The 27918-nt window shown below is 42.5% G+C and overlaps 1 protein-coding gene across 2 annotated transcripts; it reads left to right on the top strand.

Annotated features, from left to right (window-relative positions):
* The first annotated feature begins 470 nt into the window (after positions 1 to 470).
* Positions 471 to 27246, top strand: aprt (adenine phosphoribosyltransferase). 2 transcript variants are annotated; one of them, XR_006007214.1, is made up of 6 exons: positions 471 to 577; positions 3864 to 3967; positions 18620 to 18753; positions 18876 to 18954; positions 25200 to 25296; positions 26652 to 26781. XR_006007214.1 is itself a non-coding variant. In XM_041947518.1 (5 exons), the coding sequence occupies exons 1-5, from the start codon at positions 489 to 491 to the stop codon at positions 26789 to 26791; spliced, it is 546 nt and encodes a 181-aa protein (XP_041803452.1). In that variant the 5' UTR covers positions 471 to 488; the 3' UTR covers positions 26792 to 27246. The 2 variants fall into 2 exon arrangements, 1 of the variants encoding a protein (XP_041803452.1); XM_041947518.1 differs by lacking the exon at positions 25200 to 25296 and having other exon boundaries at positions 26652 to 27246.
* The last annotated feature ends 672 nt before the right edge of the window (positions 27247 to 27918 follow it).

Genomic DNA, 27918 nt, shown 5'->3' on the forward strand with positions numbered 1-27918 from the left:
GATGGCAGATCTGGAAACAGGACACTAAATGAGAAACATATTCTGTTCATGTGGTTATTACAAGGAACGACAGGACAGAATATCCTTAACTAAAATTGAGTTAGATCACAAATATGCTAATGGCAATATTTAAACTAAACATTAAATGTGAATGAAAAAACAATCCAGTGTACAGCCTCATTGTTGCTGTGAGTGTTGGAATGTTAAAGGGAAAGAGAGATTTTGGTCTTTCTAATTTGTCTGTTGACCGATCAAAGTAATTAAAATAAGTTAAAATTACTGTTATTCCAACTACATTGTTCAGAACGAAGCCTAAAATAATCTTTAGGGTTGTCTTGAGGGTTTAAATCTGCCAAACAACATGAACATGCTCACTTCAACCCACAGGAGGGCGGTAATGCTTCTTAATGCTGTTTGCACTGTCAACAGGGGGGAAGAAGTGAAGCTAAGAGGTGAGCAGGAAAAGAGGAACACAGCATTCAGTCAAAATGGCAGGAGACTCGGAAGCCAAGCTCCGACAGGTTCTCACACACATCCGAGCTTTTCCAGACTTTCCGAAGAAAGGCATCTTATTCAGGTATGACATTAAATACTATTTAAATCGACATGCGGATTGTTGCCTTATTTATTATCCAGGTAAATTAAAATGCCCATTTCATAAATGATAATGCCGAATTTAGGCAGCGCTTGAAGACCTCGACATGCGGGAAAAGCTCCGCACAGGAGGTGAAGGACGGAGTTCAACAAGCCACAAGCACATCAGCGCATGTTAGCCTGGTGTAGACGAGACAGATAACAGATGAGGGTCCCGTCAAACAGTCTGAAGTGGTGGCTTAAAACGTTATCTTACAGCATTTCTTTCTTTCATTTTCTCTTTTTGTACTCGTCCACCTGTACATGTTTGTCCTTGCACAATACTGGACACTGTTTGTACAGTAAGTAACGTTACTGATAGTAATATAGCAGTCTGACGTGTGTTCTCAAGAAGTATACAGTAACCCAAGTTGGTCCCGGGAGAAACTGAATCAAATAATGAAATCACCATCACTTAAGCCTGTTTCTAACTCCCCCTAATGTGGAGCTTCAATCTAAGTTCATTCCAATCAATATTTTCTGTTTTGGCTGGCCAGGACATTTTTGTTTGATTATCTGTACTTTCACCCCTCATGGCTGTCCTCGGAAAGTTTATTAGCCTTTTCACTAACTGAATTATACAGTAAATATCAGCACACTCCCTTGTACCTTGGTACCTGACATTGTTCTCATGAACAAACATATTCCTTTCTCATTAACTCATCTGTTCCACTTGATTCATTATAAAGATGATAAAGAAATCATTATATTTGAAGGAAATCATTATATTTAGAACACAGCACTCTTAAATACTCAATTCTGATTGGTCAATCGCTTTGCATCAGGCTCCTATGTTATCCTGTCAGGGTTTATTTCTCCATGCTCACTATAGATTATCCCTTACTTAAAACACGGCACTCTTAAATACTCGATTCTGATTGGTCAATCACCAAAACTGAGTGGTGTTTGTTTCTCAATAGACGACCGCCTGCTCAGGAATTCCTAACAGTCATAGACTAAAGGGCCAATCCCTTAATGTACCAAGCTCAATAACAGATTGCCAGCTGATTTGAGACTCAAAATATGGAGCATTTTCCGGACATTACTTTTAATGTGTTTGGAGAGGACAAAACACTTGACTGGAGAATGACGTCCACAGCAACAAAGACAAGAAAAGTAAAGAACAATGCTGGACCGACAGGAGGAGCGATATTAAGGCACAATCGACTTGAGGACACAGAGACTGACCAGACTGAAGCGGACAGACACAAAGAAAACACCAAGGCTCCTTTCAGAGCAGCTGCGCAGTGAGAGCGGTGACAGACTCTGTATCTGTAATTATGATAGTAAATGTATACTAATTGTAATCAATGTCATTGAATACCCATGAGTAACTACAGATTGAGCATTGGATAAATATTTCTTACATTCTACCCCGATAATTGACTGGCGGGATAGTAACAGTGGATTATTCATAACATGAAAATCGTACAGTTTTCTATCAAACATTTTGTTGTTTCTATTCGCACATCAATTGCAGCCATGCAGCTATAGCAATTAGCAACTGCTTGTAATTGTATTACTTCTCCATTCCCTGGTGTGGGATCAGTGAGGGATTATCTATGGTGAGAAGACAAGTGGCCATTGCCATCTTGGCAGTGCCTGACTCCGCCAAACGTCTAGCTAATTCAAAAGTGGGCAAAGAGGTGGGGCATGGTGGAACAGAGGTGGGCAGAATAAACCCTTGTTGCTGAAACCTAGTGGCTGTCACTCAAAGCAGCCATGCCCATAGCCGTCATATAATTTAGTGTATTGAGTGAGTTCTAAAAATTCACCCCCTGTACAGTTGTCATGAATGGATGAAAATAACTATAGAGACCAAAGCTGTTTTTAATACCAAGATGTAAACATGTTTTATTTATTTGAAGTTAAGCATTTTAATATGGAGGTCCATGGAGATTGACGTGTCAAGCGGCCATTTGAAGTTTTCTGCATTGGCTTCATTTTTCAGCCTCTTTTTCAGTTTTTCAGTTGACAGAGTTTACTTTGTGGTCATGGAGATGGTTCAGTTTTCACCTGACCTATACCACATATACGACCACCTGTTATCACATGACCAAATTTCCATGACTCGTGTCATGTGATAATCGACCCTCCATGACAACTGAGCAAAATGATGACAGCCAGAACATGTGGCTAAAAGCTAGGTTAAATAATCAACCTCCAAGCTCCAAGAAAGACTGTACGAGGTTCCAGCTTCACCAGTGAGAGGATGTGCTGTTTTTTCTGTTTTATATTCTTGTAAATGTAATATCTTTTTGTGTTGCTGCAGATTTCCATTTGAGTATGCAGCTAAGAGACAACACTGTACAATACTACTTTGTCATGTTTCATCCACTGAATCATAGCACTGTTCAAGTTGGGTGGAAAATGTTAGCTAAACTTGGTAACAGGAATTGGAATTACATTTTTATGCCTCTGTGCAGGCCGTGGCTGGATGCGTTGTGTTTCCGTTGTCTGTCCGTCCATCTGTCCCATTCTCGTGAACATGAAGGAATCTGAGGGAATTTCATCAAATTTGACACAAACTTTCACTTGGACCTCACAAAACACATTCATCCTTGAGTCCAAGTCAAAGATTGGGCCATAACTTAAGAATTTATGTGCTACTTGTGAAAAAATTCCACAAAAAAAACTTATAGATGTGTTGTACTGCTTCTCCTCCTCCTCCTACACACACTATTCAGGTGCCACCGTGTTTTCATTAACCACTTAAAGCACTCTATAACACAAGCCAGCATTCAGGGGGGGCGGCAGCGGGGTGCATTTCAGAGTCCAGCCAGGGTGTGAGGTGCGGATATCAGGAAGAGTCGGTTTGCAAGAAAAAAATATATCTTTATTTTCTATAAATTAACAATTCTAAAATCAAGGAAAAGGAGAGGTGGGTAAAGGATTACTGTCGAGCGAGAGTGTCTTTGTCTCAGTGGCGTCGTAACAGGTGCTGCGCATCAGGCCTTAATGAGCCCTGACGCTCATCGCTGCGGCTTCTCCGCGGCGCTGTCCATGGTGCTGAAGGTGAGAGGTTAACTGGACAAGCTGCAACACAGGGTGTGTGTGTGTGTGTGTGTGTGTGTTGGGGGGGGGCAGCAGGGAGTAATAGTCCGTATCTTGCCCGAGGACAATTCTGCATGTTAACTGCAGGGACAGTGATTTTGTCACTGGGCCAGGGATCAAACCACAACCCTCTAATTGTGCCTGTGTGTGTCTATGTGTGTCTGTGTGTCCTGCAGAGATATCTGTCCCATTCTGAAGGATCCAGCCAGTCTGACAGCAGTAATCGACCTGTTTGAAGAACACGTGAGGAAGAATCACCAGCAGGTTGACCTAATTGTAGGTAAGAATACAAAGCAAACCACCCTTCAATGTAAGCCAGTATTTTTACCTGATGAGACTTAAAGGATAACTTTCGTTTTTTACAACCTGGACTTTATTTGTAGCATTAATTACGACCATTTAGACACCCAGACAACTTTGGTGGCATTTGGAGTCGTTTTGAAGAAATTAGCCCCAGAAGAGCGGCGCGTATATCCGTATAATGCGAGTAATTGGGGCACCCGTGCGTAGCCTCTATAAACGCATAATCTGCGGCGAAACTCGTTCATATTCCAATATTTTGTTGTGATATGCTGGCGCTATTCCCCTCTGAGCCCATGGTGGCATGTTATCAACATCCAGTGTCTCTAGACAACTACTTCTGACGTGGATGACGTCACTTTCGAGCGCCGCACGCTGCGAGCAACCAGCCACAACACGGCTAACTCTGCGGTGGTCGGCTAGTTTAGCTGTAGTTTGCGACTGTTATTTTTCACAAAACGGATGAATATTTTCCGACTCTGAGGTGGTGGACGCTGACTTTGTTTACGATGGACGTCCTTACCGTTTTGAGTCAGAGTACACGGACGAGGAGCTTGTTAAAAGGAGGACGAGGAGGCAGAGAGAGGAACAGCTGGCCAAACAACAACAAACAGCTGCGCGTCCACGAGTAGACGGTAACTGGTGGTGTTCTTGTGGACAATGTTCATCGATGACAACAGAGGAGGATATGTTCATTGATGACAACAGAGGAGGATGTGTCGAAAATGACGTCATCCACGTCAGAAGTAGTTGTCTAGAGACACTGGATGTTGATAACATGCCACCAGGGGCTCAGAGGGGAATAGCACCAGCATATCACAACAAAATATTGGAATATGAATGAGTTTCGCCGCAGATTATGCGTTTATAGAGGCTACGCACGGGTGCCCCAATTACTTGCATTATATGGATATACGCGCCGTTCTTCTGGGGCTAATTTCTTCAAAACGACTCCAAATGCCACCAAAGTTGTCTGGGTGTCTAAATGGTCGTATTTAATGCTACAAATAAAGTCCAGGTTGTAAAAAACGAAAGTTATCCTTTAAAGGAACAGTCTAAGGAGAGTGATAACCTACCTTTTAAAAAATGTCTGTGGACACAGCTTGTTGGAATACCAGGCTGGCTTGCTTATAAAAATATACATAGCATTTTTCAAATTCGGGGGCTAACTTGCTTATTCAAGGAAAAATTGCTGCATCATTAGATGTAGAAAAATCTTTGATAGTTTCAAATGTTCTTATTTGTGTCATACATTACATACAACGTACACCCATAGGTTTGGCTTTGGCCCTATGACTTGCTACTAGGTTAGATCTTTATATAATGACATGGTCTCCAGCTCTTTATCTCTCAAGCGTGGTATTTACCTTTCAGTAGAACCTTGCGGTGGCCCTGAGACATACTGACTTAGGAAAACACATGCAAATGGACAAAATGCAAGCAAATTAAGAAAACATCCTCATCAAGTTGTCAACACATGCATAGAATTTGGAAAACCTGCTGCAAATACTACATGGCTGCAAAAACATGAAGTTGCCAGTTGAATAGACAACAATGGAAACTGATTCCAGAGGACACTAAAAAGTCATGAACATGGCTGGGACACACTTGTTGTTGCCATTGTTCATGAAATTATTGAAGTTGAGTTCAAGCCCAACTTTTAGTGTCCTCCAAAAACAGTTTCCATTGTCCTCTTTGCTACTTGCAGACCATTTATATATTTGGTTGCATTTTCTGTATTTGCAGCATGTTTTCCAAATGCTGTGCATGTGTTGTCAAATTGACAATGCTCTCTTGATTTGCTTGTGTTTTTATCTATCTGCATGTGTTTTCTGAAGTTGCAGTTTGTTGACCTTTCAGGGCCATTGTACCAATATAAACGTATAAACCTCCAAAAGTGCCAATGTATAGATGATTGGGGAACAAGAAGTAGCAAGAACTCTAGTTTGCCAAAGAGTTGACCAAAAACAAGTTCTGTCTACAGATTGAGGACCGCTTTAGTAATAGCACCAATCTGCGCCACAGGTGGCAAGGCATACAAAAAAATCATAGACTACAGAAACAAAAACAGCTGTGTGCCAACCTCTGACCACCACCACCCTGCAGTGACCGGGTGCTTATATGGACAGTTAGCTGAGGTCTTCGCCCACAATCTCAATATGTCCCTGGCCCAGGCAACTGTCTTCAAGGCCCTCGTCAGTTTGCCTGCTGACAAACCACTCCATGGAGGATGCAATCTCCACAGCTATTCACCTTGCACTGACCCACCTTGACAAATGACTTTTGTCAGTATGCCGTTCATTCATTTTAGCTCAGCATTCAATACCATTATCCCCACAAAGCTATTTGAAAAAATTCTAAGCCCGTAGACTTAACAGCACAACCTGCAGCTGGGTCTTAGACTTTCTCACTGGCAGACTCCAGTCTGCTAGAATGGCAAATTACACCTCCACCACACGCATCCTGAACTCCAGTGTCCCCCAGGGTTGGGTGCTCAGACCATTGCTATACTCCCTATTCACCCATGACTGTTTTGCCAACCACAACACAACCTCTGTCATTAAGTTTGCTAACAATATCACCGTGGTTGACTTGATGGACAACAATAAAGAGGAGGTGATCAAACTGCTAGCAGGCCGGTTCACAAACAACAACCTGTGCGTCAACATCAGAAAGACAAAGAATCTGATCGTTGACTTCAGGAGGTAGGGAGGGACACCTCACAGACCATCCACCTCAAAGGAGAGGTTCAACAATTTCCAAGTTCCTGGAAGTCACCATCACAGAGTACCTCTCATAGAACCTCCACACATCTTCACTCATTTAAAAATGCTGACCAGTTATATACACTTTCTGCTGCCTGCAACATCCTCCAGCATGACCGGTTTGGCAGTGGGTCAGTAATTCATTAATTAATTTCCAGCGATTATAACGGGGAACGTGAGGTCTTTGGGGAATAAAACGGACGAGCTGGCAGCGCTGGTGAAGACCCAGAGGGAATACCGTGAGTGTAGCTTATTTTGCTTCAGTGAAACATGGCTGCACTCGCACATCCCGGACAGCAGCGTTGAGGTCCCAGAATACAGTTTGGTACGGGGAGACAGAGACTTTTCCAAAAGTTTGAAGAAGAAGGGTGGCGGACTTGCACTTTATGTCAGTGAGAGGTGGTGCAACCCCGGACATGTTAGCGTGAAGGAACGTCTCTGCACCCCCGACATTGAACTGCTGGCTGTGGGAATGCGCCCGTATTATTTACCGAGGGAGTTCACGTCCACCATTGCTATCGCTGTTTACATCCCCCCGTCAGCTGATGCAGCGGTAGCCTGTGACGTCATCAGCTCCACCGCCGCTAAACTACTGACTGAACACCCGGACTCATTCATGGTTATTACAGGTGATTTTAATCATGCTTCACTGAACAACACCTTAAATAACTTTCATCAGTACATCGACTGCCCCACCAGAGACAATAAAACCCTGGATCTTCTTTATGCCAACACCATTGACGCATATGACGCCACTGCCCTCCCCCCCCTTGGCAGGTCAGACCACAACCTGGTCAGGATGACTCCAAGGTATGTCCCCCTGATGAAAAGACAACCCAAGCACACCAGGACAGTAAGGAGGTGGACACATGATGCCACTGAAGCACTGCAGGACTGCTTTGAGTCGACGGACTGGGATGTACTCTGTGAGCCACATGGGGAGGACATTGACAACATGACCGACTGCATCACAGAGTACATCAGATTCTGTGAGGACACCACCATGCCAGCCCGGACTGTATGCTGCTTCTCCAATAACAAGCCCTGGATCACCAGCGACCTGAAGGCACTGCTGAACGAAAAGAAGAGGGCTTTCAGGTCTGGAGACAGAGAGGAGCAGAGGAGAGTGCAGCACAGACTCTGAGACACGCTGAGGACATGCAAGGACAACTACAGGAGGAAGCTGGAAGCCAAACTCCAACAGAACAGTGTGAGAGATGTGTGGACAGGAATGAAGCACATCACAGGGATGAAGGGGAAGGACAGGCAGACATCAGGGAGCCTGGACAGAGCAAATCAGTTCAACCAGTTTTTTAACAGGTTTAGCTCACCTCCTGCCACCTCTCAGACACCCCCTGCCTCCCACACACCCACACTGTCCCAAATGGCTCGCACCACCCCCCAGCATTCTCCTGCACACCACCTCTCCATCTGCCCCCCCTCCTCCTCCCCCTTCTCCTCCCCTTCCCCCACTGAGGACACCAGCATTAACCACCCAATGGTGACTTCAGGCCAGGTAAAGAGGCAGCTGGAAAGACTCAACCAGCGAAAGGCAGCAGGCCCCGATGGCATCACACCTAGGATCCTGAAGACCTGTGCTAGCCAGCTGTCTCCTGTACTTGAACATCTGTTCAACCTGAGCCTGAGTCAGGAGAAAGTCCCGAGGCTGTGGAAGACGTCCTGCTTGGTTCCAGTCCCCAAGAAGCCGAGGCCATCTGACCCAGCGGACTACAGACCAGTTGCCCTCACATCCCATGTGATGAAAGTCCTGGAGAGATTGGTCCTAGCCCAGCTGAGTCCACAGGTGAAGACATTCCTTGACCCCCTGCAGTTTGCCTATCAGCCCCATTTAGGAGTCGATGACGCTGTCATTTACCTGCTGCAACGAGCCCATATGCATATTGATGGTGGAGGAGGCACTGTAAGAATCACATTCTTTGATTTCTCCAGTGCCTTCAACACCATTCAACCTCTGCTATTGGGTGAGAAGCTGCGGGGGATGGGTGTTAACGACGCAGTGATCTCCTGGATTACTGACTACTTGACAGGCCGGCCACAGTTTGTCCGTCTGGGCAGCGGGCTGTCTGATGTGGTGGTCAGTGACACAGGAGCTCCACAGGGGACTGTGCTTTCTCCCTTCCTCTTCACCCTATACACCACTGACTTTAAGTACAACTCTGAGTCATGTCACCTGCAGAAGTTCTCTGATGACTCAGCTGTTGTCGGGTGTATAAGAGAGGGAGAGGAGGGGGAGTACAGGACACTGATAGACAACTTTGTCGAGTGGTCCGAACAAAACCACCTGAGGCTGAACATCAGCAAGACCAGTGAGATGGTGATCGACTTCAGGAAGAAGAAGATGCCTTCACAGCCACTACAGATCAAAGGGGAGGTGGTGGAGGAGGTGGAGGACTACAAATACCTTGGTGTGGTGATCGACAACAGACTTGACTGGAAATCCAACACAGAGACTGTGTACAAGAAGGGGATGAGCAGACTCTACTTCCTGAGGAAACTGAGATCCTTCAACGTGTGCAGCAAAATGTTGGAGATCTTCTACCAGTCTGTTGTTGCCAGCACCATCTTCTTTGCTGTTGTTTGTTGGGGCAGCAGCATCAGAGCCAGCGACACCAACAGACTTGATAAGATCATCAAGAAGGCTGGCTCTGTACTCGGACTCAGACTTGAGTCTTTTGAGACTGTGGTGGAGAGGAGGACGCTGAATAAACTGCTATCCATCATGGACAATGATCAGCACCCTCTCCATCACACAGTGGACAGACAGCGGAGCACCTTCTCCCACAGGCTGCTACAGCTCCGCTGTCGAAGGGACAGATACAGGAAATCTTTCCTGCCATATGCCATTACACTGTACAATAACAGCTGAAAATAATAATAATAATACAATACTTCTTACCACTACTGTTTGCTTCCGATATTTTATTATTATGTATATAATTTTTTACTGCTTGCTATTTTGATATTTTATTATTATGTATATAATTTTTTACTGCTTGCTATTTCGATATTTTATTATATATAGTTTGTTCTTACAGTCACGGTACACTTAATTTCACTGCCATTTGCATTTGATATTCCTTTTGTGCAATACTTTTTACTACTGTTCACTATTTGGCTATTTTATTATTTTGTTATGTATATAATCTTTTTACTACTCGCTATTTTTATATTTTTATTATGTATAGTTTGTTCTTTATAGTCTTATTTTCACTTATTTCACTGTGTGTAATGCTGCTGCTGCACTGCAATTTCCCAGTTTGGGATAAATAAAGTATATCTATCTATCTATCTATCTATCTATCTAATGGTGTGGGGTGGCATTTCTTTGGTGGGCTGCACAGCCCTCCATGTGCTCACCAGAGGTAGCCTGACTGCCATTAGGTACCGAGATGAGATCCTCAGACCCCTTATGAGACCATATGCTGGTACAGTTGACCCTGGGTTCCTCCTAATGCAAGACAATGCTAGACCTCATGTGGATGGAGGGTGTCAGCAGTTCCTGCAAGACGAAGGCATTGATACTATGGACTGACCCGCGCTTTCCCCAGACCTGAATCCAATTGAGCACATCTGGGACATCATGTCTCGCTCCATCCACCAACGCCACGTTGCATCACAGACTGTCCAGGAGTTGGCGGATGCTTAAGTCCAGGTCTGGGAGGAGATCCCTCAGGAGACCATCCGCCACCTCATCAGAGCATGCCCAGGCGTTGTAGGGAGGTCATACACACTACTGAGCCTCATTTTGGCTTGTTTGAAGTTAGATCAGCCTGTAGTGTGTTTTTCCACTTTAATTTTGAGTGTGACTCCAAATCCAGATCTCTATGAAATAATAAATTTGATTTCCATTGATGATTTTTGTGTGATTTTGTTGTCAGCACATTCAGCTATGTAAAGAACAAAGTATTTAATAATAATATTTAATTCATTCAGATCTAGGATGTGTTATTTTAGTGTTCCCTTTATTTTTTTTAGCAGTGTATATACAGTTGAGGACAAAATTATTAGCCCCCCTATGAAATCTTAAGTTTCCTCAGGATTTTCCCAAGTACTTTTTTAACAGAGAAATGAATTTTAAACAGAACATTTCTGAACATAATATTTTTCATTAGAAGGCACAAAATATTTATATTTGCACACAAAACATAATTATTTAAGAAAAAGCTAAAATAACCAGGGACATAATTATTAGCCCCCTGTAAGAAATGACCATTTATGAAGTCATCACACAAGCCACTTTTGTGCAGTGATGTGCTTCAACTCCACAGGTGATGTGCTTCAAGGTGATCAGGTGAAATAGGTGATTTCACTCAACAATTAAGTTAAAACATGGTATAAAAGCCTCAGTATGGGTCATTGAGCTGTCAGTTGAGAAAGCACCATGCCGAAAACGAAGGAAATGAGTTTGGACCTGAGAAAAAGAAGTGCTAAGATAAGATATACTTTTATTGTCCCTGTGGGGAAATTTTTCCGTTCAGCTGCAGTTTACAGGTGTTAACAGAAAGGAGAGAACCAGACAAGAGTACAGCAGCGACATACTTCACAGAAGTTAAAAAAATATATATGTATAAAATAAGTATATTAAAAATATATAAATACACACACATGTATATATACATATATACACATATGTATATACAAACATACATATACACATCTATATACAAGAGAGATATAAACAGATTATATTGCACGGATAGGAATTTATTGCACCATGTATCATGCAAGAGTTAATTTAAACACAAGATACTTGTGCTCAAAAAGAGGATTTATTCTCAGTGAAGAACCTTGGAGCTCTAATCTGCCTCTATACATGCCAAAGAGCAGTGATTCCTAACACGTCTCTGGGGGTCATCAGGTGGAAACCTCCCTTCAACAGTGTTTCGCCTACTTAGTCCCACTACACCTCCAGGAGGTTAGGCAGTGAACTCCGGCGTCCCAGAGTCACCCCCCCTAGTGCCAGTTCACACTGCTCCTACACAATCCAAACAGCACCGCCACGTTCAACTGACCCAGAGATGCTCCAGGTAGTGGCCAGTACCGATGCTACCATTTAACTATTGCTAATGCTAACCGCTAAGAAGAACAGAAGAAGACAATACAGTTCCGATGCTACCATTTAGCTAATGTTACGTGCTAACCGCTACCTGCTAAGAGGAACAGAAGAAGACAATAAAGCTAGATTCACCTGTTAATGTTAATTGCTAGCTACCAATACTAACTGCTAAGATACTATCATACTCTCACCGCTTTAGCTATTGTTAGCTGCTACAATGCTACCACAGGCCTAGATGCCACATGTAACTGCCGATTGCCACACTACCATCATCTACACCTGCCTCTCACCAACTGCACCAAAAAAGCGGGGTGGGAATACAAACCCTGGTTCGGGTAGGGGGTAAAGAGGTAGAGTCAACAGATGAAAGTAGGGATTGGATACAGACCCTTGTTCGGGTAGGGGGTGGAAAATTTAGAGGGTGCTGAAGGTGGAGGCCTAAACCACAGACTAGATTTAACAGCCTCTTCTTGCAAGAGGTACTGTTGGTTGTTTAGCAGTCTGATGGATGTTGGCAGGAATGAGTCTTTATAGCAGTTCAGCCTGGTTCTGGGGACCCTGAGTCTCCTGCCGGAAGGTAGAAGCTGGACCTCATGGTGTACAATGTGAGGCGGGTCATAATCTTCATGTCAGTCCGCACCAGACTGGCAAACTGTGACCTCGACTGCACAGTCAGGTTGCCGTACCAGGCCGCAATGCCGTATCTGATGATGATCTTTCCAGTGCACCCCGGTAGAAGAGCAACATGATCCTCTGCTCCACTCCATAGACCCTTAGTCTGCAAAGAAAGTAGAGACGCTATTGGAGTTTGGAGCAGAGGCTTCGAACATGTACCTTCCAGCTGAGTGTGTTGTCAATGTGGACCCCCAGATACCTATATGAACCCACCTGACCGATGTGTTGGTTCTTAATGACAGAATGTAAGAATTCACATTCATCTCCTTCAATTTTCCCATAAGCAGGTGCAGCTGCATGGTGTTGAACGCTGAGCTGAAATCAACGAACAACACACATGCATAAGCTCTGGGGTCCTCGAGGTGTTTGCTGACCAGATGAGTGACGCTTGTAATAGCGTCATCAGTGCCTCGACCCTGCTTATAGGCAAACTGAAAGGAGTCCAAGTGTGTATCTACCTCCCTCCTGAGCAGAAACACTTCATGACTATGGAGGTTAGAGCCACAGGCCTGAAGTCATTGTTGACCACAGGACATAGTTTTTTAACAATAGGAGTGATTACTGATTTTTTCCAGAGACTGGGGATGGTGTGTGAATCCACAGATCTCTGGAAGATGGGGTACCAAGCTTTTGTAAGCTCCTCTGCACAGGATTTGAGCAGAAAAGCAGATATCGCAACAGACCTGAACATGGATTGGACCCTATGAGGATGAATCACCAACTTTGGGTCCTGCTCAGTTGCTGAAATCGACATCAGGACCTCTTCACATTCAGAGGAGAAGTCCTGGGTTTCAAACCTTAAATAAAAGTCATTCAGCTCTGTTGCCCTCTGCTGGACATTCAGGGGGCTGAGAGGTTTTTGAGCAGGAGTCATGTTGGTGATTCTCCTCATAGTGCCCCACATTTGTCTGGAGATGTTTGCTGCCACGTTTTTTTCTATTATCTCTTTGTGTTTCTTTTTATTCAGATTCAGTTCCTTTTGTACCAGTTTGAAATGAACCCTGTCCTGGTTTCTGGTTTCTGAATGTTCGTTTCTGTTGATGCACACAAAACAGGAGGATATACAAAGCTATCCAAGCGTTTCCAAGTGTCAAGAACGGGAGTGAGAGGTATAATCCAGAAATTCAAAGACAGCCACACGGTGCAGAACGAGCCTGGCAGAGGTAGGAAGTGAACAGTTTCAAAGACACTGGAAAGAAGACTAGTGAGAGATGTGTCTAAAGACCCCAGAAAAACTGCCAAGACACTGGTGAATGACTTGGCATCAGGAATCATAGTCTCTAAGAAGACCATCACTAGAGCTCTGCACAGGAATGGACTGCGAGGTTGCAGACCAAGAAAAACTCCACTTTTTAGGAAAAGACACCTTCAAGCCAGACTTAAGTATGCTCGGGACAACCTAGAGAAAGATTATTCATACTGGAAGTGTGTCTTATGTTCTGATGAGACTAAACTAGAGCTCTATGGCCATAGAGACACTGTGTACATTTGGAGAAAAAAGGGAAGGCATTTAACCCAAAGAACACCCTCCCCACAGTGAAACATGGTGGTGGGAGTATTATGCTGTGGGGATGCTTCAGTGTGTCTGGAACTGGAAATCTTGTCAAGGTGGAAGGACTCATGAATAAAGAAAAATATGTGGAGATTTTGAAAGAAAACCTTAAGCAGTCAGCAGTAAAACTGGGAATGAGTTGTCTCTTCATCTTCCAACATGACAACGATCGTAAACATACATCTCTCTTGGTGAAGAACCATCTCCAGAAAACCAAGGTGAATGTAATCGAATGGCCTGCAGAATGCCCTGACTTAAATCCAATTGAAAATATGTGGTGTGACTTGTCCATGTCAGAAGACCATCAAATCTGGAGGAAGTTGAGAGATTTGCCAAAGAAGAATGGGCTGGGATTTCTCAAAAGAAGTGTCAGAGACTTGTTGAAAACTACAAATGAATGCAGGCAGTTATCCAGCAAAAAAGATACACAATTGGCTATTAGAATGTGGGGGGCTAATAATTTTGACCCTGGTAGTTTTTGTGTTTTGTGGAATATTTTCATTTCTGTGTGCAAAATAGAATAATGTAAGCATCTAAAATAAAAGTAGGATGTCTAAAAAAGCTGTGTTAAAAATGTGTTGCTCTGGTGAAAAGCACTTGGGAAAATCTTGAAGAAACTTAAGATTTCATAGAGGGGCTAATAATTTTGTCCAAAATAATAGCATGTGTTTAAAAAGGTGAGTAAGCGTCAACATTCTTCAAATAAACTGTATTTTAATGAACACAAATACATTGGGGACACTGCACATTCTATTTCAAAGCAAGACAACTGGAAAATTGATAATATTTTACAGAAAGTGAAGAAATATAATAAAGAAATGGCAGTGTTGACATCTGTCTTTACAAAATTTAGAAATGTACTGTATATACTAAGAAATGCTTGAAGATTGAACTTTCCTGAGAATCCTAAATTAATATTTAGTTGCATAACCATGGTTCCTGATAACTGCTTCACATCTGTGGTGCATGGAGTCAACCAACTTCTGGCACTGGTCCCTTTTAGTTAATGATTCAGTTTCACAGAATCAGCAGCATGCACGTCATGCCTGTTTGGTCTGTTGGTTTTCTTTACCTTTACTAAACCTTCTAGAAACTTACTTGCAGTGTAGGTGAATTTCTAAAAAAAAAACAGTGATTTATCTTGCTAGTGATGTGGGGCTGCTATTATTTTGAACACAACTGTACATACATATACATTTATGCGTATATATATATGTGTGTGTGTGTGTGTATATATATATACACATACATATGTACATATACATCTATACATATACACTATATGTATATACAAACATACATATATATGTGTGTGTGTATATATGTGTGTGTGTGTATATATATATATATACACATACATATGTACATATACATCTATACACATACACTATATGTATATACAAACATACATATATATGTGTGTGTGTGTGTAATAAATACAATTTTTATGGCAGCTTTATTTTAACAGTGATAGAATATCCAAAAAAATTATCGATAAAATTACATAAAATGAAAAAAAAAATTATTTGCATTTCACTGAGGGAAATAAGTATTTGACCCCCTAGCAAAACATGATTTAATACTTGGTGGCAAAACCCTTGTTGGCAAGCAAAGCAGTCAGACGTTTCTTGTAGTTGCTTACTAGGTTGGCACACACATCAGGACTAATTTTAGTCCACTCCTCTTTGCAGATCATCTCCAAATCCTGGAGGTTTTGCGGCTGGTGTTTGGAAACTCGTAGGATTAAGGTCAGGAGACTGGCTAGGCCATTCCATGACCCTGATGTGCTTCTTATGGAGCCACTCCTTTGTTTCCTTGGCTGTATGTTTTGGGTCGTTGTCATGCGGGAAGACCCATCCACGACCCATTTTCAGTGACCTGGCAGAGGCAAGGAGGTTGTCACCCAAGATTTACATACATTCATCTTACCGTTGATGCGGTGAAGTCGACCTGTCCCCTTAGAAGAGAAATAGCCCCAAAGCATAATGCTTCCACTGCCATGCTTGATTGTTGTTGGTTGACGAGTTGAGTTGAGGCCAAAGAGCTTGATTTTGGTCTCATCTGACCACAGCACCTTCTCCCAGTCTCTCAGAGTCATTAATATGTTCATTGGCAAACTTGAGGTAGGCCTGGATGTGAGCCTTCTTGAGCAGAGGGACTTTGCGCCCACTGCAGGATTTTAAACCATTGCGTCTCAGTGTATTACCAATGGTTTTCTTTGTGACTGTGGTTCCAGCTGCCTTGAAATCATTAACCAGCTCCTCCCATGTAGTTCTAGGTTGATCTCTAACCTTTCTCATGATCATTGAGACCCCACGAGGTGAGATCTTGCATGGAGCTCCCAGCCTAGGTCGATTGACGGTCATGTTGTATTTCTTCCACTTCTGAATAATTGCCTCAACAGTTGTCACCTTCTCATTCAGCTTCTTACTTATGGTTTTTTCGCTCATTCCAGCCTTGTGTAGGTCAACAATTTTGTCCCTGACATCTTCAGACAGCTCTTTGGTCTTGCCCATGGTGGAACGGTTGGAGTGTCACTGAGTCTGTGGGCAGGTGGCTTTTTGTACAGGTGACAATTTGGGACAGGTGTCTCTCATGTAGGTAATGACTTCACTGAAATTAGGAGTATGTCAATGGTCTGTGGGAGCCAACATTGCTCATTGTTGGTAGGGGGTCAAATACTTATTTCCCTCAATGAAATGCAAAGACATTTTTATTTTTAATTTCATGTAATTTTCTCGATTTTTTTTTTGGGGGGGGTATTCTTTCTATCACTGTTGAAATAAAGCTGCCATAAAAATCAGAGACTGATCATTTATTACTTAGTTTGAAAACTTTTGAAATCAGTGGGGGATCAAATACTTATTTCCTCCACTGTACATATGCATATATGCACAGTACAGGCCAAAAGTTTGGGCACACCTTCTCATTCAATGCGTTCTCTTTATTTTCATGACTATTTACATTGTAGATTCTCAATGAAGGCATCAAAACTATGAGTGAACACATGTGGAGTTGTGTACTTAAGAAAAAAAGGTGAAATAACTGAAAACATGTTTTATATTCTAGTTTCTTCAAAATAGCCACCCTTTGCTCTGATTACTGCTTTGCACACTCTTGGCATTCTCTCGATGAAATTCAAGAGGTAGTCACCTGAAATGGTTTTCCAACAGTCTTGAAGGAGTTCCCAGAGGTGTTTAGCACTTGTTGGCCCCTTTGCCTTCACTCTGCGGTCCAGCTCACCCCAAACCATCTCGATTGGGTTCAGGTCCGGTGACTGTGGCCAGGTCATCTGCCGCAGTGCTCCATCACTCTCCTTCTTGGTCAAATAGCCCTTACACAGCCTGGAGGTGTGTTTGGGGTCATTGTCGTGTTGAAAAATAAATGATCATCCAACTAAATGCAAACCGGATGGGATGGCATGTCACTGCAGGATGCTGTGGTAGCCATGCTGGTTCAGTGTGCCTTCAATTTTGAATAAATCCCCAACAGTGTCACCGGCAAAACACCCCCACACCATACCACCTCCTCCTCCATGCTTCACAGTGGGAACCAGGCATGTGGAATCCATCCGTTGATCTTTTCTGCATCTCACAAAGACACGGCGGTTGGAACCAAAGATCTCAAATTTGGACTCATCAGACCAAAGCACAGGTTTCCAGGGGTCTAATGTCCATTCCTTGTGTTTCTTGGCCCAAACAAATCTCTTCTGCTTGTTGCCTCTCCTTAGCAAAGGGTTCCTAGCAGCTATTTGACCATGAAGGCCTGATTCATGCGGTCTCCTCCTAACAGTTGTTCTAGAGATGGGTCTGCTGCTAGAACTCTGCGTGGCATTCATCTGGTCTCTGATCTGAGCTGCTGTTTACTTGTGATTTCTGAGGCTGGTGTCTCAGTTGAACTTATCCTCAGAAGCAGAGGTGACTCTTGGTCTTCTGTGCCAGTTTCGTTGTAGCGCTTGATGGGTTTTTGCGACTCCACTTGGAGACACATTTAAAGTTTTTACAATTTTCCGGACTGACTGACCTTCATTTCTTAAAGTAATGATGGCCACTCGTTTTTCTTTAGTTAGCTGATTGGTTCTTGCCATAATATGAATTTTAACTGTTGTCCAGTAGGGCTGTCGGCTGTGTATTAACCTGACTTCTGCAAAACACCAACTGATGGTCCCAACCCCATTGATAAAGCAAGAAATTCCACTAATTAACCCTGATAAGGCACACCTGTGAAGTGAAAACCATTTCAGGTGACTACATCTTGAAGCTCATGGAGAGAATGCCAAGAGTGTGTAAAGCAGTAATCAGAGCAAAGGGTGGCTATTTTAAAGAAACTGGAATATAAAACATGTTTTCAGTTATTTCACTTTTTTTGTTAAGTACATAACTCCACATGTGTTTATTCATAGTTTTGATGCCTTCAGTGAGAATCTCTGTACTGTGTGTATATACGTATATATGTATACACATATGTATATACATATATACACACACACACGTATGTATGTATAATTAGATGATTATATTGTTGTATTATATCATAATCATGGTTTTCTATGTTTGTGTGCAGGTTTGGATGCTCGTGGATTCCTGTTTGGGCCTCTGCTCGCCCAGCGACTGGGTATTGGCTTTGTCCTGATCAGAAAGAAAGGCAAGCTGCCTGGAAACACTGTGTCTGTGGTATATGACTTGGAGTATGGGAAGGTAAAGAACACAAACACACACATTGCAAAAGTCAGTCACTGCTGCTGAGAAGCATGCTGCTTCACCACAGCCTAGGTATCTATGAACAATATTTTCTAAGAGTATTACTTCTGTTCCTCCAGGCAGAGGCAGAGATCCAGGTGGATGCAGTGGCTCCAGGACAGAAGATTCTGCTCATTGATGACCTTCTGGCTACTGGAGGTAGAAATCCCCTGGTTGGATTGGCTTTGTAACTATAATGTTTGTTGGAATCAATCTGACTGGGAACTGTCACATATAAACAAAACACATAAAAAGGAAATGAAAATGGTCCATAGTAATCTTTCTCTTTGATGATGCTTCTGATGACAGAATTCTGCTGACATTATGGATTTTGCTGTCATTTAACTCACTTGCCGTCCACACAGCACATGAACAGCAATGACACACAGTCATTTTTTTCTTGTTCAATCTTGTTGTACTGCCCCTCTCCAACCCACTCTGCAGTCTGAAGGGAGACCAAACTTGTGCTGTTGGCATTCATGGAGTAAAACGGATGTCACTCCTGGCAGTATAATTACCAGAAGTCACATGTGATACCTGCACTAAGCAAGACTTGACCTCCTGCTGCATGTATGGCACAATGAGTTTCCCATAAAATGATAAAGCAGCCCAGACATTCCTCCCTGTGATCATTAAAACTGATCCAACTCCAAAAAGTGTACAAAATATCCTGTGCATTTTCTTTCCCCAAACAGTGGCAATTGGTGCAAATGTTGTGACAAATAAATTACATTTCCTGTGGCTACTTCACAATAAAACACAAACAGCCACAAATGGAATGCTTCTAATGTCAAGGAGAGGCAACAGGGAATGTTTACAGTAACGGTACAGTCAGACTGGGATACACAAGGCAAAATTTACTCACAGTGTGTGGCTAAAAGTGGGGTTGGACAAAACAGCTGGAGTAGGGTTGTAAACATAAACTGTGGTAGCTAGCGTGGCTGACTTGCTAACAACAAGTTGGTGTTGTATTATACAGTGTTTTATCTCCTCCTTGAGCAAAAATCTGCAGCCACATGGCCCTTTATGGAAGTTTGACATGCCTGGTCTAGGGATGTGTGTTGTGTGGTGTGTGTGGTTTCTGTAAAGAGGAGACATACATGTAATAAGAATATAATTCAAACAAATAACCAACAGCATATTTACCAAAATACAGAGCATGCAACCATAAATTCCAGCTATCTACACACAATTGCACACAATATTAAATATTTGGGTTAGAAATACAGCCACTGCAAACAACATGTAATTCAAGATTCAAGATTTCTTTCTTGTCAGTGAGCATGACATGTCGATGAAATTTGCATTGCAACCCCCATGTTAGAAACAAGTTAATCAGAAAGATAAGAAAGATTCTAAAATAAAATTAAGTTACTAGAATAAAATAAACCAACATGCAATAAAAATATTCGTAATGCAATTAAAAATATGCCAGAAATGAAAATATACTAAGACAATAATAATATACTAAGACAATAATAATATACTAAACAATAAACAATAAAATATACCAAGTGCCATGTGCCAACAGAATAAAATATACCAGTGAAATTAACCGACAGCAGCTGAAATATACCAAAATGTATATTCACAGTAAACAATAAAATATACCAATGACATGTACCAATATGCTAAAATGTATATAATTTAAGTGTGTGTGTACTTAAATGTTAAGTACACAGAAGGTGCAGGTGGAGGTGGAGGTATAGGTGTAGGTGTAAAGTGCGGTGTGCAGTGGTTCACAGTTCTCACAGTCTCTCACTGCAGTGAGCTGCTGGGGGTGATAGCTCTGATAGCTCTGGGGAAGAAGCTGTCCCTCAGTCTGTTAGTGGTGGTGCGGATGTTCCTGTACCGCTTTCCTGATGGAAGAGGTACAAACAGTCTGTGGCCCGGGTGGCTGGGGTCTGTGATGATGGATCTCGCCCTCTTCCTGACCTGGCCTTCATATATCGAGTCTAGGTCAGGAAGGGGGCAGCCCACGATGCCCTGTGCAGATTTAACCACCCGTGCCAGTTGTTTCCTCTCCTGTGCCGTGCAGCTGCCATACCACACTGTCGCACTAAGCGAGAGGATACTTGTAGAAGTTGACGAGCAGCCGAGAGGAGAGTCCAGCCCATTTCAGTTTCCTGAGGAGAAGAGCCTTTTTTGTGGCTTCTTCACCAGGCGGGAGGTGTTCATGGACCAGGAGAGATCAGATGTGATGTGGAGGCCCAGGAACATGATGTTGTCCACATTCTCCACCACTTCTCCGTCCTGGAGGAGGGGGGCGTGATCCGTCTTTCTGGACCTCCTGAAATCCACAATAACCTCCTTGGTCTTCCCTGTGTTCAGCACCAGGTTGTTGGCTGAACACCACTGGGTGAGCTGGTGTATCTCCTCTCTGTAGTGGGTCTCGTTGTTATCTGAGATGAGACCCACTACTGTAGTGTCGTCCGCAAACATCACAACTGTGTTGGTGGGGTGGATGGCAGCACAGTTGTGAGTGAACAGGGTAAAGAGGGCTGGGCTGAGCACACAACCCTGTGGCGTGCCCGTGCTGAGGACGGAGGATGTAGTGTTCCCTATTCTCACCACCTGAGGCCTGTTGGTGAGAAAGTCTCTGATCCAGTGGCACAGAGACGCAGGCAGACCCACTGCGTGTAGCTTCAGCGCCAGCTTGTCTGGGATGACGGTGTTGAAAGCTGAGCTAAAGTCTACAAATAGCATCCTGACGTAGGTGTTGGGCTGCTGCAGGTGGGTCAGGGCTGTGTGCAGGGTGATGGAGACGGCATCCTCTGTGGATCGATTCCCTCTGTAGGCGAACTGAAGGCTGTCTAGGTCAGAGGGGATGAAGCCTCTGATGTACCTGAGAATAATCCGCTCAAAGCACTTCATGATTACCGGGGTCAGAGCAACAGGCCGGTAGTCATTCAGGCAGGTGATGGATGTCTTCTTCTGTACCGGAATGATGGTGGAGGACTTGAGGCACTCAGGAACCATAGACAGCTGCAGAGACAGATTGAAAATGTCCAGGAACACTCCTGCTAGCTGGTCAACGCATGTCCTCAAAGTCTTGCCTGACACCTTATCCGGTCCTGCAGCTCTGCGGGTGTTGATCCTCCTCAGGGTGGATGTCACCTGGTGCTGCTGCGGGACGAGGGGCTGGTGCTGCTCCTCCAGCCAGGGTAGGTGTGTGGCTTCTCTGCTGCCTGATGTGTCGAAGCGGGCAAAGAAGCTGTTTAAGGTGTCAGGCAGGGTGGGGTCGTGGCTGGCGAGCTGAGTGTTAGGCTTGTAGTCCGTTATGGTTCTGATGCCTCTCCACATGTTCTGGGGGTTGTTGTTATTGAAGTGATCTTCAATTTTGTTTTTGTACTGGAGCTTGGCCTGCTTGATTCCTTTCTTCAGCTCTGCTCGAGCCCTGCTATAAGCCAGCCTGTCTCCAGCTCTGTAGGCAGTATCCCGGGCTTTCAGCAGGGACCGCACTGTGCTGTCCAGCCATGGTTTCTGGTTGGGAAACACTGTGATGGTCTTGACTGGGAGGATAGCATCAGTGCAGAACTGAGCATAGGACAATACAGATGATGTGTACTCCTCAAGGTCTGCCTTTTCTCTGAACACAGTCCAGTCTGTGAGCTCAAAGCAGTCCTGAAGTGCAGAGGAGGCCTCCTGAGTCCATATCTGTACTGTCCTGGTGGTTGGCTTTGTTCTGCAGGCCAGAGGCTGAGATGCACTTAGATTAAATATGAATTTACTAATACAAGAATCTTCCATGTATGAAATGATTGAAAAGTAGTTGCTGGAACTAACTATTCTTCTCTCCTGAACTGCATCTTTATTTGGAGAGGAACATACCACTCTCGAGAGGGGTGAGGCGGAATAGTCCAAGTAACACTTGCCATTTCATCATGACACCTCCAATGGCATACGTACATATGTTCTGTTACCTGTGCCCGTGGTCATGTTCTGTTACCTGTGCCTGCTATGGTGGTCACCATACCTGTCAACAGCGGGATTTGAAAATGAGGGAAACTTTCCGGCTGTCCCAACACTCGTACTGTCAGTTTATTTCTCCTCATCTCCAAAAGGAGACACGAAATGCCGGTTGACCATTTTGGTGGTAGTGCTTCCCACTTTCCCTCCCACTTTATAAACAGAGGTCTGGATTAGAACCTTCTCTTTGTCTCTGAACACCTTCACCTTGATTGGGAGTTTACAGGTGTTTTCCATATTTTGATTAACCTTCAATGTAAGTAGCAGTTTAGTTCAATTAGTTCAATTATTACATGAATTTCCATGAATATGAATGGATAATCTTTTATCTAATTAATGGATATTATGATGAAGTACGTGTTTGGTTTGGCTCATGGTCATTTGGAATATTTATGGTGTTTTAATGTACAATATTTGACATGATTTAAAGGCAAGATGTTATCATTATTTATTTAAACCATGGCTGTCATCATGATAATCAATATTGTGGAAAAATTAACGGGACTGGACTGGTTGCAACCCTTGTTTCCTGGTGGTTTGCGGCTCCAGTAGAACCATTAATCATTACCATTAATTTGGGGTTGCACTAGGGAGCTGCCCTGGTCCATTATTATTCTCACAATAGATGCTGCCACTTGGTGACATCAGCCCTGTGTGCTTTGTGCACATAACTACTTTTTTGAATATTTTAGAGAGAAATGGGAGGTTAGAAATAGGTCTATAGTTGGCTAAAACCCGTGGATCAAGAGTAGCCCTCCTTTTCCAATTGTTGGAGCTCCTTCTTTACTAGAGACATAAGTGGCAGTGGTACATGTCTAGCAGTGTGCACTGCTTGTGGCTGAGCGCCTTCCTTGAGGATTAAATTAACATGTTTGGTCTTCAGCAGGCCATTGGTTATGAACACAGTGCTTACTTGCTCCACTCTCTCACTAGACCCATTTTAACTGCTTCTGGATGATTGCGCAAACTTGAAATGTGAAATGTGAAGGCTTCTGTGGACAATATTTGCTCTAACCCAGTATACATCTGAGCTGTTGCTTTGGGCCAACAAAAGTTGTGTTTGCAGGACATAGTCTATAGGTTTTAGGGAGTGTCTGGAATGTCTTTTCACATGTGTTAGGGTTAGGGTTAGGGGGTTAGGGTTAACCCTAACCCTAACCACATCTGCCACTGTATCTATCCTAAATACAGTTAGAGGTGTATTTCTAATGTCAAGAGTAACAATTCATTTATCCGGGTTGCTGCCTCACTGTTTCCCCTCATAAACTGAAACTGTCCCTGATTTCGCCCAGGATTTTGGAACGACTCGGGTGCCCATTGTCCTCACTTGTTGCAGTTATTTAACTTTTTTTAATTTCTTCACAGCAGTATTGTGGTCTTTCTTATATTCTTTAGCATCTTCTCAGCTTCACTGCCCATGGCATAAATCAGCAAACAGACCTGCATTTCTCTATCCTCTCTGTTTAGCTTTGTGCCTAGCCTGAAGTGTGAGAATCTTTGCTTCCACTCTGTCCATTCTCTTGGGCTGACAAACTTAAACTCCTCTGAAGGATTAAATTTCAACATGTGGATCCCTCCCGGTTACCTGCACTACCTCTGACACCATGTAATGTCCGCTTGACATTTAACTAGCAAGGAGGACAGAGAAATCAGAAAAGTTGGAACACTCAAGCAGCGTTTGATTCTTAACTAGTCAGTATATGATAATACCCTAACTAAATTAACTCTGATGCTAGTAGCTAACATTATGTAATGTAATCTAGTTTTTGATATGGTGACCAGGCATTATGTAGATTAGCCACAAGGCACCAGAAAAAGAGGATTACAGCCCAGGTGTTGAGTTTATCGAGGCAGAAATCGCTTCATTCATAATTAAAATGCATTATTTTCTGATGATCCAAGTTCGTTGTTGAAAGTTTTCCGATATCTTTCTGATAGCCATTAAATATATTTGTTATTTTATTGCTAAATTTATGTGTCACTTTCAACCTTTTTTTTTTTAGATTGAAAAATGGGAGTGGCCATTAGTCTTGTCAGGTATGCCTATAATCATCTTTGGATACTATTTGGAGACCAAGAGCATATAAAAGAATGTACACAGTTTCAACAACAAGTAGCTATTAGACTGGATTACAAAGATTCTGAAAGGGATACAACCGCACTGGAGCTCTCATTGGAACGGCACAACAGTATCCTTCTGGGGGGAAAAAGGAAGTCTCTTATTTGCCAGAATGTCTCATAATTTCAAATGCCAGTTAAGTTTGTTCGCATAAAACCAAACTGGTTTTAAATCCGGTCTGGCAAAACCAGAAACTGACCCTACCTAATTTCCCAGTCAGCATGTTTTCTTGTCAGACAACATTTTTCCCATGCCTAAAAAAAGAGAGAAGTTCCAAATTGATTGCGGGTGAATGTCTGTCTTTAATTTTTGACAGTTTCCAGGAAGTGTGTTTATCAACCAGCTTAGTGACCACCGTTTGAACATCAGGATGTGACACAAGTATCCAAGCAAAGTCAAGCAAAGATGAAGAGGTGGGAGTGACTCTATTGGGGTTATTAATAAGTCATGTTAGGTTCACATTAGAGAAAACTGTTTTATCTTTGCAAGGACCTGTCAATTTTTGTTACATTCATGCAAAATAATAATTTAATTACAGCAGTCAGTGGCTGAATTCAAACAACTAGTTGACTCAGAAGGTGCAGCTGGGGGTCTGTATACATTTCCAGTAGTGACATGTTTATTGTCATTATTTTAAACAAAATGAGATTATATGCAAAACATTGAATATTAATTGAAAATGGCCCACAAGACAACATATCAAATGTAGAAACTGAGAAATTACATTGTTTTTTTGAAAATTGTAACTTCATTCAGAATTTAATGCCAGCAACATATTTTTAAAAAGTTGGGACAGTGACAACAAAAGATGGTATCTTGAAGTTGTGAAATACTAAAAGAAAACAGCTGGTGGAACACCTCACAATTAATTAGGTTAACTCGCAACAGGTTAGTAACATGATTAGGTAGAAAAAAGAGGTTGGGTCTTTCTCAAGCAATGATGAGGAGGGGTTCACCACTCTGACAGAGTGTGCTAGCAAATAGCGCAGCAGTTTAAGAATAATGTCTCTCATTTCCAACAAATTCCAATTTTTTAATGTTTTTAAATTTAATCCAATCTAATATTGCCTGCAAGCCTGTAACACCCGAATTTGACCGGCTGGGGATTACTAAAGTCTTTCCTTATTACAACAACAACAGCATGGCTCTGTTGTGGAACAGTCAGGGTGCTAAACTGTCTTACCTGCAGTCCCAACTTGTAGTGATGAAACAAAATTGAAACTGTTTGGCCATATGGATCAGCGATTTGTCTGTCTGCAAGAAAGGTGTGGCTTGTGACCAAAGAATACTGTCCCCACGTTCAACCATGGAGGTGGCTCAGTGCTGATGTGGGGATGTTTTTTGTACTGCAAGATCTTGACTGTGTAACTGGCATCATGGATTCATAGACATACCAAGCCATTTTGATCAGTCCTGGAGTGGCCATCTTAGTCTCCAAATTTAAATCCCATAGAAAATCTTTGGTGGGATTTAAAGAAAGCAATTGCAGCATTGCTTCAATGAGTGGGGAAACATTTGCATGAGAAGATTGGGCAAATAGATATTTAGATACTTCCTCAGAGGTGTCAGAAGCTTGTTTTCACTTACCTAAATCACTTATTAGAGGTTATCGAGGCAAAAGGATGCTCCACCAGGTTCTGAGGTTTAATAATAATGGCATGGACATTTGTGAAGAGAACTACATTTTCCATTTAAACTCAGAATAATGTCACCTTATGTTTCCCACTACTTGTATGTATCAAATATTTTTCTCTTTGTGTGTGTGTAGGTACATTGTATGCAGCCTGCGAGTTGATGAGGAAGCAGCAGGCTGAGATTCTGGGCTGCATGGTGGTCATCGAGCTCAAAGAACTGAACGGCATTGAGAAACTGAAACCACACACTGTGTTCTCTCTGGTTCAATACTGAGGACCACTGTAGCTGCCACACTGGTTGTAAAACCTATGTTCGTCAGTCAGATGTGTTCCCAGTGTCACCACTTTGAAAAAAGAAACCTCTTCGGTCCCCACACACGTTTGATGTTTTTTCATTTCAATCATGTATTGTTTGCATTGTCAGTTGGTGCTAAAATATAAAATGTTTTGTAATTCACACATAAATCTCTTAACGCTCTGGTCCAGCAAGGAGCCTTACCAAGCATGCATTTGGGCTCATGACAGAAAGAGGGACTTCTTGGCAGGGACGAGATTTGGTGTCCACAAATCCTTAAGGATTCTTAAATGTCTTAAAATGTCAAGATTCAAAACATAACATTTTATCTGTTGCAGAACGAATGACCAATTGTAAAAAAAAAAATAAAAATAAAATAAAATAAAATCTGTATTCTAAATAGCTTGCACTCCTGTTAGAAGGTGGTGTATCAGTTAAAAGTATGGGAATGCATTTCTGGGACTTGAGGCCTCTAACCGCTAAGCACCTTATGCTGCCTAATAAACAACAAAATACATATATTAGTTATTTTTGAATAAAACCGTGAACTGTAGCATAATTGTTATGAAGCTTTATTTCATGAAAAATGTGTTTTTCTTTTGGATGATTCACTGTCTTTACGTTTGCACATAAAGTGTGTATCTGATGGCTGTATGAGGTATCCAAACATGGCTGCCTCTTCCATTAGGGACTGTTGTTATTAACATAATTCCACTATCATTGGGTACTTTATAGCATACAGATATTTGCAAAAATAGTAAAAAGACCAAATAAATAACTAAAATATCAATAAATGCTTGTGTATCTTTTTTGTGATAATCCATGTGGATTATTTTATTTTATTGAAAGCCATTCTGTTAACAATTGACCTGTGACCACTATAAAGTCTGACAGTGATTGATTAAAGTGGGTGTAGCTTATTACAAAGCTATACTTCCAGACATTTCACATTTCAAAATGCTAAAATCATCTTTATGTCCTTTAGAACTATAGAAATATAGGAAATGCTGTATAGAAATTCCGTCACTCTACATGCATATGCAATATACAGAACATATATATGATATGATATGAAATCAGTCAACATCTAGATCTCCACAAGTCTA

The sequence above is a fragment of the Chelmon rostratus genome, chromosome 11 (genome assembly GCF_017976325.1).
Source record: "Chelmon rostratus isolate fCheRos1 chromosome 11, fCheRos1.pri, whole genome shotgun sequence".
Taxonomy (NCBI): Eukaryota; Metazoa; Chordata; class Actinopteri; order Chaetodontiformes; family Chaetodontidae; genus Chelmon; species Chelmon rostratus.